Source organism: Ochotona curzoniae, unplaced genomic scaffold, assembly GCF_017591425.1.
Source record: "Ochotona curzoniae isolate NIBS_2020 unplaced genomic scaffold, NIBS_Ocur_1.0 contig_2404, whole genome shotgun sequence".
Lineage (NCBI taxonomy): Eukaryota > Metazoa > Chordata > Mammalia > Lagomorpha > Ochotonidae > Ochotona > Ochotona curzoniae.
In genome coordinates, this window is record NW_024465451.1 from 444,571 (window position 1) to 471,830 (window position 27,260).

The following is a 27,260-nucleotide window of genomic DNA, read 5'->3' on the forward strand; positions in this document are numbered from 1 at the left end:
TGTGAAATGAAAAGCAAAAGAAAAAGCATTCATTTCTATTTATCTGGCGGTTAGGGTACACCCAAAATGTAATCTAAAATGTAATAACCACACAGCCCTCTTGTCTATCCATTTTCTGAATTGCTGTGTTTACTGTAACCTCTTCTCCCCCACAAGATTTACTTATTTTTATTGGAAAAGCATATCTACAGAGAGGAGAGACAGAAAGACCTTCTGTCTACTGGTTCACTCTCCAGGTGGCCACAGCAGCTGATTCAAAGCCAGGAACCAGGAGCTTCCTCCAGGTCACCTGTGTGGGCACAGGTTCCCAAGGCTTTGTTCCATCCTCCACTTCTTTCCCAGACCATAAACAGAGAGCTGGAAGGGAAGTGGAGCAGCTGGGACACAAACTGACACCCATGGGATCCGGACTTGTGCAAGGTGAGGATTTAGCTACTGAGCCATTATGCTGGGCCATGTTATCTGTAATCTTACCATACTCAGGGATGATCCCATATTCTCCCTTCTTTTGATGTTTTAAAGGTCTGCCTCCATTTCTCCCTAAGGATAAAGAAAACAGTTGCCAAATTCACTTTCTCTTTAGCCAAGTTTTATGTGTGTAACAAACATGCTACAGAAAGGGAAGTGATTTTCACCTAAGGAAAACATTTTAAAATTGTCCCCCCCCCCATCTGATTGTTACTATCAAAATAAAAGACTTCTCTGAGGAGAATTCCCCAATTGGTCCCTATTCGACATGGTTGTATCCTGATAAATCCTCTGATCTGCAGTGAGGTTGGGGAGGAGCTTTCTAATAAATCCCTGAATTCATATTCTTTTCAATTCCTTTGTCCAAGATTCTTTAGCTCTGACACTCAGTTGAATAAAGTATTTATCCATTAACAGTTAATCAAGATGTTTCAGGTTTTTTTTAATTATTGATTTATTGATTTTAAAGCCAGAGAACAAGAGAGAGAGAGAGATCAAGATCAATCTTGTGGGCCCAGCATGGGTGCCTAGTAGCTTAAGTCCTTGCCTTGCATGTGCGGGAATCCCATATGGGCATTGGTTCATTTTGGGGCTGCTCCATTTCCCTTCCAGCTCCCTGCTTGTGGCCTAGGAAAGCAGTCGAGGACTGCCCAAGGCCTTGGGACCCTGTACCCCACACCGGAGTCCTGGAGGAAATGCCTGACTCCTAGCTTTGGATCAGCTCAACTCTGGCCATTGTGGCCATTTGTGGGGAGTAAACCAGCAGACAGAAATCCTTCTGTCTCTCCTTCTCTCTGTATATCTACCTTTCCAATAAAAAATTTTCTTTAAATCTTGAAAAAAAGAAAGATCAATATTCCATCTGCTGGTTCACTCCCCTAATGGCTGGGCCAAGCTGAAGCCAGGAACTGGGAGTTTTATCTGGGTTGTCTCCCTGGATGGCAAGGACCCAAGCACTTGGACCATCTTCCATTGTTTTATTCAAGACCGTTATCAGGGAGCTAATTGTTGAGCAGAGCAGCTGAGACACGAACCAGCACCTATGTGGGATGCTGGTATTACAGACAGTGATTTCACACACTATAGAATGATGCTCATTGCTGTGGGCCAGGAAGCGTCTTCTGGTTAATCCTAAAACAGACACAACATATTGGTGTATGTTCAAATCTCATTATACTTGTTTAAGTATCAGCCTTAAACTCTTTGACTTGTTGATATTGTCAAAAAAAAGTTTCCAGCCAACTTAATGAGTCACTATAATAACATGGATTGTCACATTTGTTAGAAGTATTTTAACATGCTCAATTTGTTTTGTGTGTGTGTGTGTGTTTAAGAAAGCACTGCACAAATTAGTAGTTATGAGCCTTCCAGTATTGCCTCTCTGATTGTTCAAGAGTTTGCAGAGTGGAGTGGGTGTGGCTCTGGGGGTGTGAGGAGAGCTTGTTGCTTTAAGGTGTATCGCTTTCTCCCTTCCTTATCTTTCTCTCACAGTTCTAGGGTTTTTTTGTATTAGCCAGGTGATTACTTAAAACTAACACTACCTATTGGAGCAGTTAGTTTACTAGCTTCAGCTATGTACTTTATGCTCTTGTCTGAGTTGTGTAAAATCTGGCAATGTTTCCCCCAAAGCCATATTACTTTTTGTTGACAATGGTAACACAGAAAACTGTTTTCATTGTTCTAGGGTGAAGACACAACTAGTTAGAATCTAATACTTTTCTGTTGCATTTAGTTCTGTGGAATGGAAATTGTTCTCTAGATATCAAATTGGAATAGAATGCATTTCTTAAGCTTATTATGACTTTAATCAGTTTGGAACTAGGACTTCTGTAAGATTATGCCAACAAATTTAACTTTGTTCCATCCTAAATGTTCAGGATTTTTGTACCGGTTATAGCTCCTTCCTCTGCATCTCTATTCCCCACCCTGACCCTTCATAGTGTAGTAAAATTAAACCTGGTATCCCAAGGTTTCTGGTCTCCTAAACTTGCTTAGTATAACCCTTAATATTTGCTTAAGCACTTTGGCTTCTACACATCTACTCAGGTTTGAGAATACTCAGTTGGTCTGTGGAGTCCCTGCTGGTGAGTGCTGTGTAAAGGCAAAATTTTCTATTGCCTAATAGTTAAAATTTTGCATAACGCATGGTTTTTAAAACTGTTTGCTGCTACATTTGCCTATTCTGGGGATAATCTAATAACAGTGTTGTGTAGGAAATTAGAAAACTATGTTTGAAGGATAATTGTCATTGGAAATTTTCATTTCCTGGCATTTATGAAAGAAAGGCTGCACTGTGGACTTATTTTCCTAAAATAAGCAATTTTATCAACTTAGTATAAGCCAGCATCTTCCTGAATAAGCTTACTTATCCAGATTTTATCCAGATGTAGTCTTTTGTGCCAGAGAATAGCAGTAGACCATGAAAATGACTTGAGTTTCGTGGAGAAGCTAGTGAGCACTCCAAGAGTGTAATTCTAGCTATGGATCAACAGCATACAAACAATGATGAAGCTAGGGAAGGCGCAGAAGAGAGAAAAAAATGGAGATGAATGTATTTGTTGTCACACTGTGGAGGAAAGACAGAATTCTGAAGTCACATTTTTCCAGCCACATGGTTGGTTACTCTGTTGTTAGTTTATCCCCATACTGCGTGTTTGTGATTGTTCTATCTTTTTTAAACCACTTGTGGCCTGTTTTCCAGTGAAAATATAACAAAACTATTATTTATTAAGCGTTTGGGGGTAGAGAATCAAGGGATGTTTTTCATTTTAGCAATTTTTGTTCTTTCTTCATTTGTTTCCTTTTTTGGCTGAAGAATGGGCTACTGCCGCTTGACTTGTCATCTTTATGTGCTGTTTACACGTGGCTTTTGCAAAAGGAGCCATTACCATATATCTTTTATTGCAAGTGCCCACATGAAAACATTCATTTTAAATTTTAAAACTTTTAACATAATGTTCCTACTGGTTACTCCAGAACCAAAAAGAAACATGAATATTAATAACTTTTCTAAAATGAAGATATCACAGAAATTTATCAGATATCAGTGTATAATGACATATTTTGCTTTTTATAAAGAGTTTTTCCCCCAGGCTCTCTAAAGTTGTTCTTTGCTGGGAACTAATCATGCCATGCTAAGAATGCAGACACAAAGCACTCGCAATTAAGGGATCTTATCAGGATTGGATTCTGTATTTTTAGTTTGCATGGTGCAGACCATTTGGGGATACTATTTAAATATGTTGTTGATCATGTACGTGACTATAATACTTATTGTTTACTTCAGTGAAGAACCAGGAGCTGGAATCTTCTACTGGGCATCTTCCTTCTGTACTTAGCAGGAGAACCTCGATCCCTACTGGTTCTAGGAGACTTTGCAGTACAAAGCATTTCTTACTGGGTTTGCAAAGCAAGGGTCATGTGCTCTGTGGGCGTAAGTTTGTTTGTGAACCACGGTCCCCAGTCCCACCACCCCCTCTCTAAACTCTTTTCTTGTAAAACTGACTTGTGGGGTCTTGCACTCAAGGAGCCCCACTCCTGACCTCTCTGGCAGGAGGCTTCTGTCATTAATAAACTTGCTTTGTGCAGTGGGGGAAAAAAAAAAGACTTATTTTTCAAAATTATATAAAGACCATTAAAAAGTCTAACAAATTCTTTTTTTCTTGACATACAAATGCACAAATAAAAGTTTGACATAAGTTTCCCTGACATTTGCATTTTAATGTACTACGGTATGAGAATTAAGCAGTACTTACAAGGCAAGTCTATTATGTACATTTTTGTTTTCATTTTTTATTAGACAGATAAGCAGAGATCTTTCATCCAGTGGCTCACAGCTCAGATGCCTGCAGCAGCGTCTGGGTCACACAGAAGCTGGGAATCGGGAATTCAGTCTCGGTCTCCCACGTGAGTGACAGAGACCCGGCCATTGACCTGTCACCAGCTGCTTCCCAGATCGTGCACTAACAGCAAGCAAGTGGTGCCAGGGCTTGAGCTCAGGCCTTCTGATGCAAGATGTGGGCATCCCTTGGTCTCTTAACCACTACTCCAGATACTCACCCCAAAAGGCCAGTTGTAAGGATCATTGCAGTTGACCGAATGGCAGAATAAAATGAAGAAATGTAGAAAAACAATGGTAGTTAAATAGATGCAGTAGATTCACAATTACATTGTGCAAAGTGCCTAGAAATGTCGGTGGAATCTCAGGTTTTTCTGTTTTGGGGCTTTTTTTTTTTTTTGTCATCTCGAGAAGCAGATGTTTGAGCAATAATTATAGAATATATATATATATCAGAGCAGCAATAAATCTATTGCACTTTTAAATGACTGCAAAGATAATCAGTCAAATATTCTCCTTTTTTTTTTTTTTAAAGAAAAAGTATTTACGAGAACTCAAAACTAGCTGCTAAAAATGGCCTATAAAATGTTCCTCCTGAGGATTGTGGCTCAAGGATATTTATTTTTTTTTTTAAATTTATTCATTTTTATTACAAAGTCAGATATACAGAAAAGAGGAGAGATAGAGAGGAAGATCTTCCGTCCGATGATTCACTCCCCAAGTGAGCGCAACAGCCGGTACTGTGCCAATCCAAAGCCAGGATCCAGGAACTTCCTCCAGGTCTCCCACACGGGTACAGGGTCCCAAAGCATTGGGCCATCCTCGACTGCTTTCCCAGGCTACAAGCAGGGAGCTGGATGGGAAGTGGAGCTGCCAGAATTAGAACCGGTGCCCATATGGAATCCCAGGGCATTCAAGGTGAGGACTTTAACTGCTGGGCCACGCCACCGGGCCCTCAAGGATATTTATTAAAATCTTCATAGTATGCCTGTTTTAGCTTTTTCATCACAGTTTCTTTCCTCAGAGTTCTAGCTGGTGATGTTTTCTCTCTCTAAGATTTATTTTGCTCATCTGAAAGGTTGAGAGAGATGGAAAGACATGGAGAAAGAGATCTTTTCTACCTTGTTAAACTCCCCAGATGGGCACAATGACCAGAGCTCGATCAGGAACCAGGAGCTTCCTCCAGGTCTCCCACGTGGGTGCAGGGTCCCAAGGCTTTGGGCCGTCCTCCACTGCTTTCCCAGGCCACAAGCAGGGAGCTGGATGGGAAACAGGGCTACTGGAACGAGAACTGATGCCCATAGGGGATGCTGGCACATACAAGGCAAGAACTTTAGCTGCTAGGCTAACGTGCCAGGCCCAGTTACCTTTATGTTACAAAAGCAGTATATACTTATTTCAAAAGGTTAAGAGACCACGATATAAATCATTTGGAATCCCACCACTATTACCTTAATGTCTCTCTCATGTGTACAGTTATACATGTAATAAGAATATCATTAGTAAATGGATAAGGAATCAACCACATAACGTTATCGGGAGAGACTAGTCTCTGAGGCTAGCACATTGGCCTCTTCCCTCGTCGCAGTGGTTAGCAGTGCTCCCCGGGCACTGCACGGCGGGAGTGGCAGCACTGTCCATAGTTTGTCCCCCTCTGCCCACTGGGGAGTCTCATACGGAGAACGGTTACACAAGACAGCTGCAGGGGCCTTTCTCCTCTAACGGAGAAGAGAATTCTTTTCCTATTGTGAGCCACAGATAGGATTACTCTTCACCAAGCTGGCAACAGTGACCAAAGGTGTGTGAGAAAATTACTGCCAAAGTCCTCCAGGAAAAAACCTAAATGACTCTTGCTTGTGTAGAAAAAAAATTGTAGGATTTTTCAGGGTACATTTTCATTGTGATCTTGTGTAGGATGATTTTGTTAGCAAGATTTTCACATATCTAACCGTCTTCAAAAATAACCTCAAAAGCAAAAGAATGTCAATTGCATTTAATGGAATGGTAAAAAAGAAAAATCTGTAAAACACCCTTACCCCGATTTTAATGATATCTGGGATCTGTCAGTGAAGTAAGAGGTAATTTATAACTGACAAGAAACATGCATTCAAGAGTATTTCAAAAAAACATCTTGCCCCTCCTTGTTTGCACAGTGACTTGATTGGTTGATCCTTTTCCTGAAAGCACTGGCATCCCAAATGGGCTCTTGGCTTGTGTCTCAGCTGCTCTGCTTCCCATCCAGCTCCCTACTTGTGGCCTGGGGAAGCAGTAGAGGATGACCCAAAAGTCTTGGGAGCTGTTCTCATGTGGGAGACCCAGAAGAAGCTTCTAATTCCTGGCTTCAGATCAGCATAGCTCCAATTGTTGTGGCCATTTGGGGAATAAGCCAGTGGATGGAAGATCTTTCTCCTTCTTTCTGTAAATCTGCCTTTCTGATAAAAATAAACAAATCTTTAAAAACATTATTGGGAAAGTAGAAATAGAATATGTTTATCTTGATGACAATTTTTGAAATTTATGCTTAACTTTTTAAAAAGATTTTCATGTGTTTATATATGTATGTATGTATGTGTGTGTATGTATTGGAAAGGCAAAATTACCGAGAAAGAGGGGACAAGATCCTCCATCCACCAGTTCTCTCCCCATTTGGTCTCAATGTCTGGGACTCAGGCAAAGCCAGGAGCTAGGGGCTTCATCCTGATACCCCATGTGGTAAAGGGGCCCAAGCATTTGGGCATCTGCTGCTGCTTTCCCAGGCGCAGTTATGGGATTTAAAGTGGAGCAGTTGGGACTCAAACCAGTGCCCATTTGGGATGCCAGCATTTTGGCAGCAGTTTAACCCACTGTGCTATAATGTTGGCCCCCATGCATAGCTTTTTCATAATCTTTTCACAGCCTTGTGTATATGAATTTCAAGGTTCATTTGCACCAAAATGAATCCTTTTAATTCTTATTTAACTCTATAGTCCTAAAACAAAAATACTGAATCATCATGGTTATCAAGAACCACTATTTAAATAAAAGCAGAATCTTCAAATTATGTTCATGTTTTGTTAAATGTTCGTCTGGGATTTTTCCTTTTCATAGTCCTGAAACCAGCTGTTCAGCCTTAAAGTCCCTCGTATGGGCAACTTCTTTCTTACCAGTCACCCATCAACCCATCAACCCAGATAGACAGCATCTGGATTAACACCTGGAAGTGACTTTAAATCTCAGTTTTACCTTCCTGTCCCTGCTCTGTTCACACATGGCCGTATCCCTGAAAATCCCTTTAGAGCTTCCCAGCTCATTTACATGTGCAGCTGTGCAGTGTTACATAATCTGGTGACCTTTGCTGATGGTCACAGCCAAAGGCAGCAATGCTGTCAGTTAAAACTCTTCGTTGACGGTTTATGCCAAATTCTGGGTGTCTTATGTCATGAAGACTTTACATCTTCTTCTAACTAGTCTTTTCAGCTTTCTCTGCATATTTAAAGATACAGTGTCAACCACTAAGGCTGCTAAAAGGTCTTTGGACAATCTTTGTGCTTCTCAGAATTAGAGTTGGCTTTGGTATGCATCCATTTGAGCCCGACAGGTCATGTCCTTTAGTCCTACTTAAATGCCCTCTGGTGTCTCAGGCAGAAGACAGGTTTTAGAACCATGGACAGACCAAGGGCCAACTCAGCAATGGGAAGTAGTGCCCGCACCCCATATGGATGCCGGTTTAGTCCTAGCTGCTCCACTTCCCATCTAACTCCCTGCTAATAGCCTGGGAAAGCAGCAGAGGGTGGCCCAAAGCCTTGGCCCCTGCAGCCAGATTGGCAACCCAGAAGAAGCTCCTGGCTTCCAAATTTGGATTGGCTTAGCTCTGGCTGTTGTAGCCATTTGAGTACTGAAGGAGCCCATAGATATCTTTTTCTCTTTCTCTCTCTGTGTGTGTATAACTCTGACTTCCAATTAAAATAAATAAATCTTTTTTTAAAAAAAGACAAGCCCTGAGTCTGGATGCTTGCTGTGTCTGTGACTAGCTCTAAGCTTAATCCATAAGATGGAGCTGATGACATCTTCATGCTAAGACTGTAACTAAGCAAGCACGTTAATGTGACCAGCACATGTTGTATGTCAGTTTTCCTAATTAGTATTTTCTGTTCTTTCTAAGCATTTTGGTTATTAGATAACATAATAGGAACTAGCTAATGTTCTCAAATTATGTGAGTTTATTCAGCATGGCTTTAACTGAGAATTGTTATGTGCCCAAAACAAGATAATATAGAGCTAAGTAAAACACAGTTAGTCCTTATCCCCATGTGCTCACAGTTGAGTTGAAAAGACAAAATTTGCCAGCAATGACTGAGTACAATGAGAACATCAGTGGAAAAAAGATTTAACCATAAATATTTAGTGTAGACAGCGCAGGGAAAACTCACAGAAGACTGATGCTTGTGCTAAGCACTGGCTTCCAGGCAGAAGGATCAGTGTTTACAAAGGCGTGGAGGGAAAAGGAAGCATGTGGTATTCCAGGAACCACGTACAGTTTCAGGAGAATGTGTGGAAGTGTAGCAGCATTAACTGGAGAGAAGTACAGGTCAGGTTTTGTAGTCTTCTGTCTTGCTAAAAAGTCTGAACTTGAACCAGAAAGCAATGCAGGATGACTAAAGTGTTTTAAGCTAGAAAATATACATTTCAGTGTTATAACTTAGAGATACACATTACTGGCAGATTAGAAGATACTTCCAAGAAAGGTTTGTGATGAGAAGGACGGAAGAAAAGAAGAAAGACTATTGAGGGCATTAGTCGTGATTTGGAGGAGGTAGTAAGTGTAGAGACAAGCACATAAAGATGCTAGTGTAGGATAGAAAGGACTGCCCTTTCTGTCATGCTTTCAGCGCTGGCGGCGACCGTCACCAAGACTCAGAGCCTGAGAGACTAGGATGGGTGATGGTATCATCTACCAGAGTGAAAGGGATGATGCAGCCCCAGCAGCAGAAAAGGGGAGTTAAGTTGGGGCATAGTACGGCCCACATACCTGGGGGAGGGAGAGACGTCCAGTAAATTGTTTTCTTTGTTGTCCGAGGAATCTGGATAGCGGAGCCAGCTCAAGAAGTTGGCATGACTGTGGGCGAGAGTGCTGTGAATGGTGTCCCAACCCAGCTCGTTACCAGTTCCCCTTTTATTTCTAATAGCTAACACATAGGAGACACTGAATAAATGCTTATTCATTTGAATCTACTGTGGCTAAACCTGTTACTTTTCATCTCTATGTGCTTTGGAGGGGAAATGATCTAATTTTTACTAAGCAGCTGTCAACTTTAGGTGGGAGGTGCCAACCTAAGCAATGTTTAATTCACAGTACTCTTTTTTTTTAAGGTTTATTTGTTATTTTTATTAGACAGATATACAGAGAGGAGGAGAGACAGAGAGGAAGAGCTCCCATCCACTGATTCAACTCCCCAAATGGCCTCAACGGCCAGAACTAAGCCAGTCTGAAGCCAGGAACCAGGAACTTCTAGGTCTCCCATGTGGATGCAGGGTGCCAAGGCTTTGGGCCATCCTTGACTGCTTTTCCAGGCCACAAGCAGGGAGCTGGATGGAAAATGGAGCAGCCAGGATACAAACCATCACCCATATGAGTTCCTGGCAGATGCAAGGCGAGGGTTTTAGCAACTAGGCTTCCGGGCCAGGTTCTCCTTTTTCTTTTACAGTTTTATAATTCTTAGTAGTTTATTTGAAAGACAGAGAAACAGAGATTTTTTTTTTTCATCTATTTGTTCACTCCTCAGATGTCCACAACAGCCAAAACTGGATCAGACAAAAACGGGAAGACCAGAAGTCAATCCAGTTAGTTCTCCCATGTGGGTAGCACGAACCCGAGTTCTTGAGCCGTTTATAACCTGCTGGCTCTCTGCTTGCAAGCAGAGACAAAAAAAGAACCCAACCTCAGGCACTGTTCAGATGCCCAACTTGACACAATTTCTTGAGGACAGACATCACTTACAACTAGAATAAGCTGACACAAAATTGACCCTTACCTGGTTATGTGTTTTCCTAATCACTAATTTTTAAGTTTGTTATTTACTTGAAAAATAAAATGACAGGAGACACAAAAAGAGAAGTTCCCGCATGCTCGCAACAGCTGGTGCTGAAGCTGGGCCAGGCTGAAGCCAGGAGCCCACAACTTCATCTGGATCTCCCGTGTTGTGTGGGAGAGGTACAAGCACTCGGGGTGCCATCTATTGCCTTACATTGGCAAGAAGCTGCATCATAAACACAGAGTCTCTGGGACTCAAACCAACACTTCAGCTGGCATGGTAATATAGTAAGCTGAGCCTTCAGCTATGATGCCAGCATCCTATATGGGCACTGGTTCAAGTCCCAGCTGTTCACTTCTGATTCAGCTCCCTGCTAATGGCCTGGAAAGCAGTGAAACATGGACCAAGTCGATAGGATCCTGCATCCCCTTGGGAGACCCAAAGGAAGCTCCCAGCTTCTGGCTTCAAATCAGTTCAGCCCTAGCCACTGCGGCTATTTGGGGAGTGAACCAGTGGATGAAAGATCTTTGTCTCTCCTTCTCTCTGCAAATCTGCCCTTCAAACAAAAATAAATAAATCTTTCAGAGAAAAAAAGAAACAACAACACTTGAATATGCGACACAGGGTTCCCAAGTGGTGGTTTAACTTGCTGTACCACAACACCCACCTCATTTTTCTGATTATTAGTCAGCCTCACAATGGTGATGAATTATTTGAGGAAAGCTTAAAATTCTCCAAGTGAGTGGCTTTGGATATGCTATTTATAGCACTCACGGCTAACATATAAGAAGTTTTGTTTGTTACCAGCTGATGTGTATTTGAACAGATCTTTAGCAGCTTGTCTGACTCAAAGAAACGGGGAGATGATCATCCCAGAAAGTAGTGCAGGACAGGCCTTGTGACTTGGGGGGTAAAACCTCTGCTTGGAACACCTTCATCCCCTGTCAGGGTTTGAGTCTGTCAGGCTTCTGATCTAGTTTTCTGCTAATATCGCTGAGAAAGAGCAGCAAACAGGAGATGCACTTGGAGTCACGGATACCTGGCTTTGGCCTGGCCCACCCCCACCCCACCCCCAGCTGTTGTACATTTGAGGTAGAGCCGTGACAGATCTATCTAGCTGTCTCCCTCTCTCTGCCGTTGAAGTGGTTCAAAGTAAAAGTCATACAGCATGTTAATGATGTAATAACAGAATCATTCTAGTGCTCCCCTATATCCTAGTATATTATCAATTCTGTGTTTCAGTGGTTGGTTGCAATAAGTGAATCAATACAGTACTTAGGAATCTACGAAGTATTTTTATATGTGTGATTATATTTAATACCCAGACCCCTACAAATCAAACCAACTTCAAGGGATCTTCAGAAATGTTATGAGGGATCAACACTCTGGCATAGTGTGTTACTCCTGATCCTGCAGTGTTGGCATCCAGTATGGGCACTGGTTTAAGTCCCAGCTGCTCCACTTCAGAGCCAACTCCTTACCAGTGAACCTGGGAGAACAGCTTAAGGTGGCCCAGGTGCTTGGGCTCTCACACCCACGTGGGAGACCCAGAAGAAGCTCTGAACTTCCGGCTTTGGCCAGGCACAGTCTCTGGCAGGTGGATGGAAGATCTCTTCCTCTGTCTTTCCTTCTCTGTGATTCTGCCTTTCAAATAAATACATTTTTTAATGATATAGAAAACATGTATTATGAAAAACTGTGCATGAATTTTAAATTCTTCTGCAATAAAATATGCATCTTTTTATTCCATTCTCCATGAGCTTTTAAAAGAGCTTTGTATTACTCTCACTTTAAATAAGAGGAAATGTATTTGCCCTTGGGAAGAATATTTTGTGTGTGTCTGCTAAATCTGCAGAGATAATTCTTTTGCCAATATCTCAGTTCAATGTTGGACACCCTAAAGCAATATTCCTAATCAGCCAACAAAAGATCCTCCCAATCTATGTTCAACTTGTCTCAAGTTATTTATTTATTTATTTATTGGAAAAGCAGATTTACAGAGTGGAGGAAAGACAGAGAAAAACATCTTCCATCCGCTAATTCACTCCCCAAGTGAGCGCAACAGCTGGAGCTGAGCCAATCCAAAGCCTGGAGCCAGGCGTTTCTTCCAGATCTCTCACGCAGGTGCAGGGTCCCAAGGCTTTGGGCCATGCTCTACTCCTTTCCCAGGCCACAAGCAGGGAGCTGCGAGGGAAGTGGGCCTGCTATAACAGTGAACCAGCACCCATGGGTTTCAGCGCATTTAAGGCGAGGACTTTAGCCACTGGGCTACTGCGCCGGGCCCATCTCATATTTTTGTAAAAGATCTATTTTATTTATTTGAAAGACAGCAAAACAGAAGGAAAAATAGACAGAGATAAAGAGATCTTCATATGATGGTTCAATCCCCAGAAGATCACAAATACCAGGGCTAGACCAGGTTCAATTCAGGAATCAGGAACTCCATACGGATCTCCCATGTAGGTAGAAGGGGCCCAGGCACTTGAAGCATCATCCATTGCTGTCCCAGGTATGCTAGCAAGAATCAGGATCAGAAATAGAGCAACCAGGATTCAAACCAGGGCTCCCTTGTAGGATGCCAGTGTTGGAAGTGACAGTTTGCCCGGCTTGTCTGTAGCACCAGCCAGTCAGTTTGTCCCTGTTTGAAATGTTTTTGAATTGCACGTTTCAAGATGGCTCAAGAGCAAAGCTGGCCTATTTATTTAAAAGGTCAAGTTACTCAGAGGAAGAGGCAAAGAGTGAGAGAGACAGAAAGAGAGATATCTTCCATCTACTGGTTCACTTCCAAAGTGGCCACAGCAGCTAAGGCTGCACTAGACCAAAGCCAGGAACCAGGATCTTCATCCAGGATCCCAAAGAGAAGGTCCGTCCTCCATGGCTTTCCCTGGACATTGGCAGGGATCCGGACAGGAAGTAGAGCAGCCAGTACCCAAACTTGTGCCCATAGGGGATACTGGCTTTTAAGATTTATTTTTTTATTTAAAAGACAGAGTTACCAGAGAGATATTCTTCCATCTGCTGGTTCACTTCCCAAATGGTTGCAGAGCTGGACCTGTCTGAAGCCAGGAGTTTTTACCATGGTCTTCAGCCTAGTGCAGGGGCCCAATCATTCGGGCTGCCCTTCAGTGCTTTCCTGGGCCATTAGCAGGGAGTTGAATAGGAAGTGGAACAGCCAGGACTCAAATTGGTGCCCCAATGGGATGCCGGCTGCAGGTGAAGGTGTAGTCTACATTGAATTTTTCAGTAGATGTTGTTCACTCCAGGAATACTTTTTTGCTATAGAGTCTCTATGTAGTGTGCAATATAGTAACATGATCTTTGCAAAACTTCACGCCTAAATGGCTTGTTGCCTGCTTTGCTGTGAGCACATGCATGTCACTTGCCATGACACCTGGCTTCCATTGGATTGCTCATTTTCAAATGGCCTGCGTCCGTTTCCTGCTGGTGTGATTGACTGCCTTCTCTTCTGCCTAGAGCGCCTGTATTTGAACTTTTAAGAACAGGTCCATCCGTTGTGATGATATCCCCCCAGACATATTCTCTCTGAGGTGTTTACTTTGGAACTGTTTTTCCTGTGGTGTGAGGACCAGGATTTGTTTCTCTTAGAGGTTGGTATTGTGGCATTCATTTTTGTAGAAAAAAAAAAATACATCTGAGTTGCCAGGTCATTTTTAGTCTGCAAACAAAGAAATATTCACCCCTAGATGGCCTATTTACTTGAGAGGCCGAGACACTCCTCTGATGCTTGCAACAATCAGCCCTGGGGCTGCAGCTGGGAGACAGTGACACAGGCCACATCTCCCACGTGGGTGGCAGGAGCCCAAGGCCTGGAGCCATCCCTGCCACCTCCCAGAGTCAGCAGGAAGCACTCATGGACCAGGGCCCAGTGTTGACTCCAGATACTCTGCTACAGAAAGCGGGCATCATAGTCAGCAGCCTAAGTGCCTGCCCCACATTTTGCTCTTTGTGGTGCTGTGTTTGATGCCATGACAATAATTAGAGTGAGTCTGTGCTGCCTATTCTCAGCTTCTTTCTCCCTGCTAACCGAAGTCTAGATTTCAGCTTCCTTCTTAGGTATGAATACTGACACAAATGACTTGGCGACATGAAACGTCTCTTAACTTGATCAACCTTCTCAAGAACGTGTGTTATCTACTTTAAAAAATAAAAAATGTTTATTTGAAGAATATCTTTTCAGAACAAGGGAGAGACCAAGAGAAAGATCTTCCATCTGTTGGTTCACTCTCCAAATGGCCTCAACAGAGATGGGTGTGCCAGGCTGAGCCAGGGGCCAGGAATTCCGTCTGGGTCTCTTGAATGGGTGCTAAGGACCCAAGTACTTGGACCTTCTCCCATTGTTTTCACAAGTGTATTAGCAGGAAACTGGATCAGAAACAGAGCTTCCAGAACTCAAACTAGCACTCTGATATGGGATGTCAGTGTTGCAAGCTGTGGCTTAAACTACTGTGCCACACCAGCCCCAAGAATATGTTTTGATTGACTCATAAATTACATTCTGTCCTGTGCGTAGCAATGAAGTAGATATTTAATAATGGCAAAAATAACTTTTAAGTATGGGAAGAATCTATCCTACAGGGACATTCATAGGAACACTCACAGTGCCAGGTCCTGTGAGAGGCACATTGGAATTATCTCTCAAGTGAATAATGTATGAAAATATGACCAGAATGATATTGAAACTGCTTAAGCTACTGGTAGTGTATTGTGAACAAGTTCTACCTTTTGCCTACTTAAAGAGCTAAGATCCTTGGTTTATCTTAATATTAATGTTTTTGAAGCTTCTTAAAAATCATTGCTGGTTCTCATCATTTACTATATTCTTCCCCCCGTTATTACTAACCTTGCATTTGTGTTGTTATTCATTTGTAGAATATAAATGGCATTCGCACAGAGGAGGTGGCTCTCGTGACAAAGGGGCTATCTAACCCTGACTCTGACTGGGAGGGCCCCACACACTCGGTAGTTCCTAGTGAGAGCCAGATGACTGCCCCAGCGGAGTCGCCACAAAGCTTTGGCTCTGTCTGCGTCTTCGTAAGCGGCAAGGAAATGGAAGAGAAGGAGCAGGGGGAAGCTGATTGTTTTGATGCTAAGGATCTGCTGAGAGTCCCAAGTGGGGAATATATAGGAATGGAGGAACAGGCCAGTGCCTGCAACTCCTCAGTCCCACCAGCCACCTGCCCGCTGCAACCTGGGGAGGAAAAGGCACAGAGTAGTGAAGAACACATTGCACCAGCAGAGCCACACGAGAAGCAAAATGGATCATTTCTTGACTCTCACGTGGGTAACCAGTTCCCCACCCTCATTCGAAGTTTCCAGGTAGTAACTGGGTGATGCAGCTCTCGTGGCACTTTGGGAAAGGGCCAGAATCTGTTCTGTGGAGAAAGTGCTGGTGTTGGTGAGAGTGGTGGTGGCATGAGGGTCGTGGCCTTGCTGCATGTCTTCAAGCTCACACAGTAAAATTAAAGCCTTTGACCCTTTGATCACGCTAAAGAAATTCTGTGCAACTAACTTCATGGCTAGAAATGCTTTCTTCCTTGATGACAGAAATCTGGGGAGGAAACCCCAGCAATGTATGTTTCTAAAGCTGGTGGTCTTCATCTTTTCCTTGCATGAGTATTAACTCTGAAAGGAAGGACGTGAACTTTTGAGACTCTGGTGGTGAGGAGCCTTCAGTGTTCTGAGACCATGCTCCAAAACTCCCAACACTCTTAATTAAAAGGGACAACTGATCTTCATTCTGAGATTTCAGATCCCAGGGAAAGACGTACATGCTGCAGCCACCACTCCCACTGACCCCACCCATGGGGGCTTCCCTGATCCTAGGCACTCAAGGCACTTAACATCTTAAGATGTTAAGGTGGATGGCACTTAATCTTATCCCAATCAAATGATAGTTTTAGGGTGATTTATGTCTTGGGGAGGGTGGGCAGGTGGACAAGAAGGCCTCTGACGTCTCACTAATGTTCATTCTTTTAAATTCTGAGATTAATCATCTGGTGGTGGTAGAACTGATTTCTTTTCAGTTTTTCAAATATTCTTTCTTCTCGATAACTGCAAAGTGAATGTCTGACATTGATTTGAAAGAAGTTAATTGATTCCAGGGTAATGCATTCCAGTGCCACTGCTGTTTCATGGACCATTTGTACTTAGCAGAGGAAATGTGGCTGATTTTCTTAATTATGATGGTACAATCGCAAGGACAAATGAAAGTGATTGCTATTTGGCAAATAGTCTTATATTCAAATTATGAAGGTCAGTCTGGAGTGTTGTATATTACTGATCGTAACTGTCTGATCTTATGGCTTTCCATTAAGCTTATGAAAGTGATTACAGTAATGCTGCTTTTTAAATATCCCTCATGACATGACATCTTGTCAGGGCTGTTTTTGGAAGAGTTTCCAGGTCTAGGATGGAGCAAACACCTTGAGAAATTGAGCTTTCCCTTTTCTTAGTTAAATCCATCACTTTGATCAGATCAATGTCAGAAGACTAGTTCTCCAACGCCTTCTGAAAGATTCTGGTAACTGTTTCTGTACTGGTTCACAGCCTCCCCTGGTGAAGACTCAAACTGTCACCATCTCAGATACTGCCAACGCTGTAAAAAGTGAAATCCCAACCAAAGATGTGCCTATTGTCCACACCGAGACCAAGACCATCACTTACGAGGCTGCCCAGGTAGGACACGATTTGCTGCCTCAGAACCAAAGACTGGAGTAAACCCCTATAAACAACCTTCTTTCTTCATAGGATTTCCCTTCATTTGCTGAAGATACTTTCAGATTTGTTGGAGCAATTCTTTTTGAGAGAAATTACCAATCTAATGTCAAGAACAAAATTATCTTGGATCTGATTGATCTGCCCAGTTCACTGGAGGAAGACGATCTAGTGGAATGATTTGGAACTTGGGGCTTGGGTCCACACACCTGATCTCAGGCCCTGGTTCCCTTATTTATCAACTTGCATAGGTTATTGAACATCTCTGAGCCTTCATCTCCCCTGCCTGAAATGTTAGCATCTATACTGTGATGTTGTTAGTAGGATTTAAATTATTTAAATTTTAAAAATATTTCTGCTTGTAAACATGCCTTATTTCTGAAAGTTTGCATAGGCTAATGTTGATTTTTTTAAAGTTGTTCACAGAAGTCAAAAGTAAAAAAAAAAAAAAGTATTCCCTCTATAAACTGAATTGTTAATTCATTCCTGCAAGAAATATTTTTGAACATTTATTATTGAGCAGAGACAGTGTACAAAGTGGACACAATTCCTAATCTCTGGAACTTGTAGTCCAGTAAGGATATACAGGCAATAAGATATAAACAGATGTATAAATAGATTTCAGACAGTGGTAAGTGCTGTAAAGAAAAAACAGAGCGCGTGTTTGGCACGGTAGTCGGGAGGCTACTTGGGACATCTGTACACCGTGAAGGAGTGTCTGGGTTCAAGTCCTGTCTGCATTCCTGAGCCCAGCTTCCTGCTGGTGTGCACCCTTTGAGGCAGCAGTGATGGGTCCTACGTGGAGACCGAAATTGAATTCCTGTCTCTGGGACACTGAAGGAATGACTCAGATAGTAGGGTCTCTCTCCCTCCCCTGCCCCCACCCTATCTGCCACCTCAAGTAAAATAAATGTGTGTATGTGGAGGCTTGCGTACATCAGGACACTCTGAGTAGCCTCCCCCTCTCCCCCAGAAGGAAAGGAGAGCAGGCAGCGCAGTCGCCTCTGAGAAAGACTGAGACCGCAAGTCTGATCAGGAACCTGAGGGGGACGGACTTCTCACTGTACCATTTTGAAGGTTTTAAGTTTTGTAGCATATACAAGTATATATGCAGTAAGCTGTTAATGCTTCAAACTGAATTGTTTCAAAAGCCAGGGTCACAAGTGCCCACAGAAGATCAGGTGGTCCAAGTATAGCCTGTCAGTCATTCACCCTCTAACATGGAGAAGAAGCATAAAGGAGTAAAGGCACAGGATGTGAAGAGAGAGCACCTGTGCTGGGGATTGGAGAGACTTGGGCCTTAATTCAACTCTTGCTGATTGGTGACCTGGGGCAAGTCATTTAATCCCTGAATCTTGGTTTTCTCTTGTGACAAATACTTCTATAGCGTTACTGAACTGTATTTACCTGGCACACAGGACTCCAAAATTGGTCGTTACTGGAATCAGGTCTGACTCAGCAAAGCCCACGTCCCCTGTCACAGGGCCTGAGTGTGACTTCCACATCTACTTCTGCCTTCAGCATCCTGCTAATGTGTCCCTTAGGAGGCGGCACAGGATGGCCCAAGTAGTTGGGTCCCCACCACCCAGGTGGGAAACCTAGATTGAGCCCCAAGTTTCTGGCCTCAGCCTGGCCTTGCCCCACGTGTTATGGACATTTTGGAAGTGAACCAGTGAATGTAAAATCTCTGTGTGCCTATCTCTTAGCCTTTCAAAGAAATAATAAATATTGTGTGTTATTTAGATTTTTTAAATGATAACTGTTACTCTATTGTTATGCATCTCTGCTTATTTCATTTTAACCAGGCTTAAAACAATTGGCCAAAATAAAAATTGCCAGACAACAGGGTAGAATAGGGGAGACAATTGAATTTAGAGTCAGATTTCCTGGGTTTGAACCTGTACCATCACTTGGCTAATATGCAGTCAAATTACTTTCCTTTTTTTACTTTCAAAACATGAGGCAGTAATACTTGGTCTACCTCAAAGGGCCCTTGTGAGGAGTCAGCAAGTTAAGGTACAGAAAATGCTCCCCGAGTATCTGGCACACAATAAGTGCCCGCTATCTACCTGCTGTGAGGATTATTTAGTCATTAAGGTAGCAGCTTCTGCTTTTGTTTTCATTATTCTTCCTGACATGTAAGTCCCAGGACCCATTTGTATTTATTCCTCATGCTTTGGGAAATGGCATGAAAGGAAATAGGACGTCAGGGTAGAATTGTTTGTGACTATGGGGAGGGAGAGAGAAAAATCTGCAGACAGAAAAATTGAGCTTCTGATTGCTTGATTGATCAGTCTTGACAAATGTCTACAGCTGCGGGACCAGGACACACTGCTAGTACTTGTGAAACTTCCATCAGCCCTTTCCGCTCAGTGCCTCTTCCTCCAGGCAGCCACTGCTCTGAGGTCTGCCACCACAAATGTATTTTTTGCCTGTTTTTAGACTTCCTCTAAATGGAAGTCTATAGTGGTATACTCTTCTTTCTGACTTCTTTCTCTGAACATAATTATTTTGGGTTCACCCAAGTTGTGAATTGTTATTTTGCTCTTTTTTCTAAGATTTGTTTATTTTAATTATAAAGTCAGATATACAAAGAGGAGGAGAGACAGAGAGGAAGATCTTCCATTCGTTGATTCACTCCCCAGGTGACCACAATGGCCAGAGCTGAGCCGATACGAAGCCAGGAACCCCAAGTCTCTTCCAGGTCACCTTGCAGGTGCAGGGTCCCAAAGCTTTGGGCCATCCTCGACTGCTTTCCCAGGCCATAGGCAGGGAGCTGGTTGGGAAGTAGGGTGCCAGGCCACAGACCAGCGCCCATATGGGATCCTGGCGCATTCAAGGCAAGAACTTTATCTAACTAGGCTACCACACCGGGCCCTGCTCTTTTTTTAATCGCTGAATAATATGCTATTGTATGAAAATACCCCTGTTGTAGAATTGCAGGGTCCTAGGATGATGGATGCTTAATTTTGTAAGCAAATGTCAAAGCCATGGTACCATTTTGAGGCAACACTGTTAGGAGAAGGGAAGAAAGGGGCTCCATGAACCATAACAGTGTCTCCTCCACCTTCTTCAACAGGAAGTTGAATAAAGGAAAAGGTGGGAGGAGGGCACAGGTGGAGTTCCCGGTGTATAGAGGAGGAGATCTTCAGAAGGGCTTAGCCCTCCTTGCCTGCACATTGATACAATAATTTATAAAGTGCTTTCGTTTCTACATTTTATCTTGATCTTCACAGCAATGCTATGTTATAGGCAGAACATATACACGGATACTTCAAAAAAGATAATACAGAAATGGAATTGAAAGATAAGGTTTCTTTGGTGTAAAATTTGCTGAAAGCATGCATATAAGAGATCTTTACAAAGTTAGTGGAAAATATATATTAGAAAAAAGTAAGCATAGATTTAAAAATTTTTGCACCAAAATAAGCGCGTGCACATATGTGTGTGTGTGTGTGTGTGTGTGTATATATATATATCCTGCAATAACCCGGGTTGGGCCACGCCAAAGCGGGGAGCCTGGATCTCTGTCCAGGCTTCCCGCACAGTGCTGAGGACCTGGGTACTTGAGCCATCACTTGCTGCCTTCCAGGGTGCACTTTAGCAGGAAACTGGAGTTGGAGCCAAGTCAAGGCTTGAACCCAGGCGCTCCAACATGGCATGTAGGCATCCCAGGTAGTCTTACTACTATACCAAATGCCTGTCATTTTCCTTGCACTTTCTCTTTTAAAATAATTAATTAATTAAAGGATTTATTTATCTATTTGACAGTCAGAGAGAGAAGGAAGAAGAATCTTCCACCTATTGGTTCACTCCCCCAAAGGCTACATGAATGGCAGGAGTTCAAGTACTTTGGCTGTCTTCTGCTGCTTTCCCAGGCCATTAGCAGGAGTTGGATTGCCACTGGAAAAGCCGGGACTCGAACCGTCATTGCCCATATGGAATGCCAACATTGCAGACAGTGGAATAACACACTGTACCAAATTGCTGGCCACTTCCATGGACTTTTAAAAATACCCTTGTATTACAGTATTGGTTTCATAAATGAAAATATTATAGTGTCTACATTTTATAGAGAGAAAACTGAAATTGAGAGTCAGAATGTATTTCCCAAGGGCCCAGGGTTAGTTCCTGTCTGAATTAAGACTCCAATCTAACCTTTCCGCCTTAAGCCCTAGTTCAAATACTTATTAGCAGTAAAACCTTGGACAAGTTGCTTAACCTCTCTGGGTAGTACTTTTCTTACTACACAGTGAGTATAACAATAACAGCATCCACCTCAGATATTAAAAAGCATAATACAATTACATGACCTGCTTGGCACACAGTAGGAGAATGTAAATTCTGTCTGAATCTGAGTGGTCTTGGCTGAAGAAGTATTGGGAAACGAGATGGTATACCTGGTACGGCAGTGCTGCGTGAGACTGTGTCGGTGTCACAGCCGTGTCCCTAGCTCGGATTTTGTCCAGATTCCCCCCTCGGGGGAAGCCCAGCCAAGGACTCTGTTCCCTACTAACTCTGTTTTCCTTCTGCCCCTCTCCCTAATATCCCAGAGTTTTGGCTTGAATTGTGGCCCTGTTCCTAACAATGTTGGTGGCCTCTGTTTATGATCCAAATGGCACACGTGAGCAAGCAGAAGTCAGCAGCCCCACACGTGACTTGTGGCCAGCTTCTCTGTGGGGACGGCTGCGGGTTTTGAAATCCCTCTCTGAGGCAGTGTACATTACCAGTAATGGGTTCCCTGGGTCGGTTTATTTGAGAAGTGTGTTGTGGTGGGCAGATGCCACGCTTCCAGGCGTTTCCATCTTGGTTGTGGGGGGTTGATCAGCGACTCCAGGCCCACTGACAGCTCAGGCATTTGCTGATCACTGTTGAGCAGGATCAGGTGGCCCCCACTACCCATCTATTTCCCTTTATGCTGATTTGCTTTTTTTTTTAAGATTTATTTATTTTTATTGGAAAGATGCATATACAGAGAGGAGGAGAGAAAGAGAGGAAGATCTTCCATCCAATGGTTCACTCCCCAAGTGACCGCAACAGCTGCTGGAACTGAGCCAGTCCGAAGCCAGGAGTCAGGAACTCTTCCAGGTCTCCCAGGAGGGTGCAGGGTCCCAAGACTTTGGGCGTCTTTGACTGCTTTCCCAAGTCACAGGCATGGACCTGAATGGGAAGCGAGGCTGCCGGGATTAGAACCAGCACCCATATGGGATCCCAGCACGTGCAAGGCGAGGACTTTAACCACTATGCTATCGCGCTAGGCCCTGCTGATTTACTTCTCAGCCTGATGATAACATGCTTTGGTTGTAAATAATGCCCTCCGGGGAGGCAGATCAGGCCCAGCCCTGTTCCCTGTGTAAACCTTTTCTCTGCCCTGATATAACAGTCTCATAATGAGCAGGAACTCATAAGCAGGCTCCCTGTCCATCAGAGTTTTATATTCAGAAATGTCAGTAAGATGTACTGTGAGTGTTTTTTCATACTTTTTTAAAAGTTTTGTTTATTTTTATTAGGAAGTCAGATATACAGAGAGGAGGAGAGACAGAGAGGAAGATCTTCCGTCCCATGATTCACTCCCCAAGTGGCCATAATGTCTGGAGCTGAGCCAATCTGAATCCAGGAGCCAGGAACCTCCTCCAGTCTCCCATGCGGGTGCAGGGTCCAAAGCTTTAGGCCATCCTCGACTGCTTTCCCAGGCCACAAGCAGGGAGCTGGATGGGAAGCGGCACCTGTGTGGGATCCCAGCGTGTTTAAGGCAGTAGCCTCTAGGCCACCGTGCCGGGCCCTCTCCTTTTTCTTAATAGAACATTTTTTACTTCATTTACCTCAGTCTCCCATCTCAGTCTTTAAAAGAAAATGGCCAGAGATTTGCTTCTTAGTCCCTTAAACCCAACAAAGCCCTTTCCGAGTTCTTTCTGGAAAGGTGTCTTGTATGATTTAGAACATACTCATGCCTTAGCAACCAGGAGTTTATACTTTTCCTGCCTTGGACACGGTATAAAGAATACCAGATCTGTAAACAGCCACTACTTGCTAGTTTTGAGTCTCTGGACAGATCGCTCAATGGCCTTTCCCAGCTGAATTTTTTCCTGACAGAGATGCTAAGGCATTCATTCCTTCCCTCTGAATTGCAAAGGGCCAGTGTCTGCATCAACAAAGATAGTGTTTGCAAAGCCATGTGTAAGCTAAAGAATGCTGCACACCTGTACACACAGGGCTGGAATCTGTGGCTGCACTCCAACTTCTTTCTGATTGACTCCCGCCACGGACCCAGCTTCCTTAAAAGGGACCCCGTTCACAGCACATTTATTGTATTAGATTGTATTTCTGAGAACACACACACTGAAGAGCAGAGCTGCGTCGGCAGCCACCATCTCCTGAGAGGAATCACACTGCTTTGTGCTTGCTTCCACAGACTGACGACAGCAATGGGGACTTGGACCCAGGCATCTTGCTGACAGCTCAGACCATCACGTCCGAGACCACAAGCAGCACCACCACGACTCAGATTACCAAGGTAACAGCCCAGGCGAGACTGAGCTTGCTGCTGCCTCTTGGACGGCTTTCACCACCCCCTCCATTGCACCAGGTTATGCCAGCTGTCCACATGGGAAGACTGCTGCTTCGGCCACCAGAGGAGACTCTGGCAGCATCCTTGCCTACTTGGCAGTCTCAGACAGCCTTTGTCCTATTGACACATTTGTCTGCGTCTGTGGTCAGTGAGGACCCTGTAAAACGCCAGCTAGGGCAGGTGTTTGACTCATCACCACTTGAGGGACCCACATGCGCATCCAGGCCTTAGTTCTGCTTCCAGTCCCAGCTTCCTGCTAACGTCCACACTGGGAGGCAGTTCAAGGAGTCTCTGCCAGCCCTGTGGGAAAGCTGCTTTCAGTTTCCAGCAGCCAGGTTTATTAATCTGGGCTGACTGTGACTGTAGTATTTGGGGAGAAAACCAGTAGAAGAGAACCCTCTTTTTGTCTCCCTTTGTGTCCCTCAGCTCCAGAGCACATACGGTTGGTATTATTATGCAACATATTTCTTAGTCAAAAATTTGCATTTTTATGTCATGTCCAGGGTTGAGGCCATGGGAACTGGAGCTTAGATGCTGCCATGTAGAGTGTGATTTATGGGAAATAGGAAGCAGAAGAAATCCTGCAGTGGAACTGCTTTCCCCCCCCCCCCCCCAGAAAACCAGAGGCAAACCCTGTTTGTCAGAGACTAGAGAAATGCATGTTTTTTCGTAGGTAAGAAATTTATTCTTGACAGAGCTCTGTCATCAACACACTAGTTAATGTGCCTGGGCTTCAGATTTCCTCCTGTATCAGAGAGACCTGCCTGTCCTCAGGAGATTATTTAGAACTCTTTTGATATTCACAATATGAAAATATTTTAAAATAGAAGCCCAGTTTCACGCTTTCAGACATTTATGTCTTAAAAATAATCAAAATGAATAGAAACAGCAAAGAGACCAGTTGTATTTGCTTATTCTATTTCTCTGGTGTTTGGGAGGAAGGAAAAAGGAGAAAGTAAATAAACAGAGAATTGTGGCTTTCTGCCTGGCTCCTGGAGACATCGGCCGCCCACGAGAGCGGAGATGTGCTCGTTTCAGCAGGACGAGCGAGTGGGCAAGAAGGCTTCTCTGTGTGTGCACAGCAGCAGATTAAAATTTGGAGTGAAGCTTTCGCATAATCTTTGCTTTTTCTCTGTTTCTCATTATATTGTTGATCTCTTGTAACTCCATCCCTTTGGTTGCAGACTGTCAAAGGTGGAATTTCTGAGACCCGGATTGAAAAGAGAATTGTGATCACAGGAGATGCTGATATTGACCATGACCAGGTGGGAATGCTGAGGAGGTTCTGGACTCGGGTTTGGGGGTGCGGATAGAAAGATTAAGGGTGCCTGTACTCTCTTCACTCTAAGAGCTGCTCAGGTAACATTAGCTTCTTAGTGAAGTCAGCATCCCTGGGGATCAAGGCACAGAGGGCGGTAGGGTGGGGCTGTAGATGGGGAGCCAGGAGTGTGGTGGGAACACTTTAGCTCAATGCTGTTTCCTTACTCCATCCTGGTTCTTAACTTGCTCACCAGCACCCCATTCCCCACCGTAAGTTGGAGGTTACTGAACCTTGCTCACAGATTGTTTTAAGGATCAAGTGAGATACTGGATGCACAGCACAGTGGGCTCCAAGTCAGTGAGACTGTTATTGTCTGGGAGGGAGAGTGTACCTAAACCTAAGCTAGAAGGACAGTGTAGTCCTGCCCTCAGAGCCCATGCCAGCTGCTGAGACCATCAGGCAATATGGTGTGATGGACTAGACACCCAGAGGCCTGAAACTCGAGTTCTGTCCTGGATCTCTCATCGACTTGCTGTGTGTCCTTGGGCAAATCACTTTAACTCTGATTATTTTTTTCCTTTCCTAAAAGAGACTAGGTTGATCTAGATTTTTATGTTAGGTCTATATTTTTATGTTAATTAGGTGCTAATTGCATGCTACAAGCAATTATCGAATAATAAGGTCAAGATTAATATTCCCCGTTCTCTGGTGGGTGAGGTAAGAGCAGCACAGCAGCAGAGGAGAGGGGGTGGACGCGACAGCATGCAAATGCTCCTGGAATCATTGACACATTGCTTCAGCAGTAATTCTTGGCCTTTATGCTGATGTGCTGAACGTCTTTTAAAAAAGAGACAGTGAGCCGCAGTGTTGGCAGTCCCCTTGGCAGCAAGGCTGGGATTTACAGCTCAGGATACTGGGCTCAGGGTTCCAGAACAAGGCGGTAAAGCCGAGTGAGAAGCTTCTGCTTGCCCAGCTCAGTGCTCCTGCTGCAGTGCCAGCCTGCACCTTCTTCCTCAGTGCGATGGGATTGGAGCACCAGCTCTCTGCTCAGTCTACCCCAGTCACGGCAGGGGGGAAGGGTGTTTGGAACCTGGCATGAAGCAGACCTGGTGAGTGTGCCTTGGAGAGACTTGCATCACTTCTCTGAGGTGTAGTATCACCTACCTATAACGTGAAGATCCTCCCCGCCTTCCTCCAGGGTTGTTGTGACAAAGGACATGTACCCTTGATAGTCCAGAGAGGTGCTCTAGGTTCCTTCATTCTCTGTGAGATCCATGAGAAGAATGTGACGCAATGCTCCCTGGCTGGGAAGGGAGCACTTTAGGAAGGTGGTACAGAGATGGCTTCCCAGAGAGCTGAAAGTGGGCAGCGTAAACCAAAGGGCCAGGGTTGTAGTGCAGTTAGTGATGCTCCTGAGACACCCACATCCCATCTCAGGTCACCAGTTCAAGTCGCAGCTGCTCTGCTTCTGACTAATGTACCTGCAAAGGCAATAGCGGGTGGCCCAGGTGCTTGGGCTCCTGCCACCCGAGCTGGAGACTCAGATGGACTTCCTGGCTTTGGCCTGGCCCAGTCCCCATCATTGTGGGCCTCTGGGAGATGAACAGGCAAACCAGCAGATGAAAAATCTCTCTCTCTCTCTCTCTCTCTCTCTCTGGCTGGGAGATGGCTCTTAAGAGCGAGGGGGACAGGTTGGTCAATTCCAGCTGGAGTTCTTTTTGATAGAGGGCAATATAAACCATGCTGAGGAAGGTCCCAGCTCGCCTGTTGACTTTCCTTCTCTCTTTAGCTTTTCTAGAATAACCAAAACTACTCCAAATGCTCACCTTGGAGAACAAAGGACAGTTTGGTAAACAGGAAAACCTACAGTTGAGCTAAAATCACTATTGCATTACTGGCTGTGAAACTGGCACTTTATGTAACTACTGAATCCAATTTTTGTATGTATAAAATGGACATAATGATGCTACCCTTTTGCATTGTTTTTGTAAATGAGAAGTGAATGAGGGCCCAAGAAGATAGCCTAGTGACTAAAGTCCTTGCCTTGCATGTGCCAGGATCCCATATGGGTGCTGGCTCATGTCCCAATGACCCTGCTTCCCATCCAGCTCCCTGCTGGTGGCCAGGCAAAGTGGCAGAGGATGGCCCAAAGCCTTGGGACCCTGCACCCGTGTGGGAGACCAAGAGGAAGCTCCTGGCTCAGTTCTGGACATTGCGGCCATTTGGGGAGTGAATCATTACACAGAAGATCTTCCTCTCTGTCTCTCCTCCTCTCTGTATATCTGACTTTCCAATAACAATAAAATAAATCTTAAAAAAAGAAAGTAAATGGTTAATGTGCTTAGGCTAATACATGGCATATGATAAGCATTCTATTTT

General features: G+C 43.9%; 1 protein-coding gene across 4 annotated transcripts in view; it reads left to right on the forward strand.

The window, feature by feature from the left end:
- EPB41 (erythrocyte membrane protein band 4.1) overlaps positions 1–27,260 on the forward strand; it is a 177,976-nt gene that overhangs the window by 146,669 nt on the left and 4,047 nt on the right. For 3 of the 4 annotated variants that reach the window (XM_040974059.1, XM_040974060.1, XM_040974061.1), the window contains 3 exons: positions 16,885–17,013; positions 23,465–23,566; positions 24,805–24,885. In XM_040974059.1, the coding sequence (XP_040829993.1) occupies positions 16,885–17,013; positions 23,465–23,566; positions 24,805–24,885 (312 nt within the window). Of the gene's footprint in view, positions 1–15,207; positions 15,655–16,884; positions 17,014–23,464; positions 23,567–24,804; positions 24,886–27,260 lie in introns of all 4 variants that reach the window. The other variant, XM_040974057.1, reaches the window with a different exon arrangement.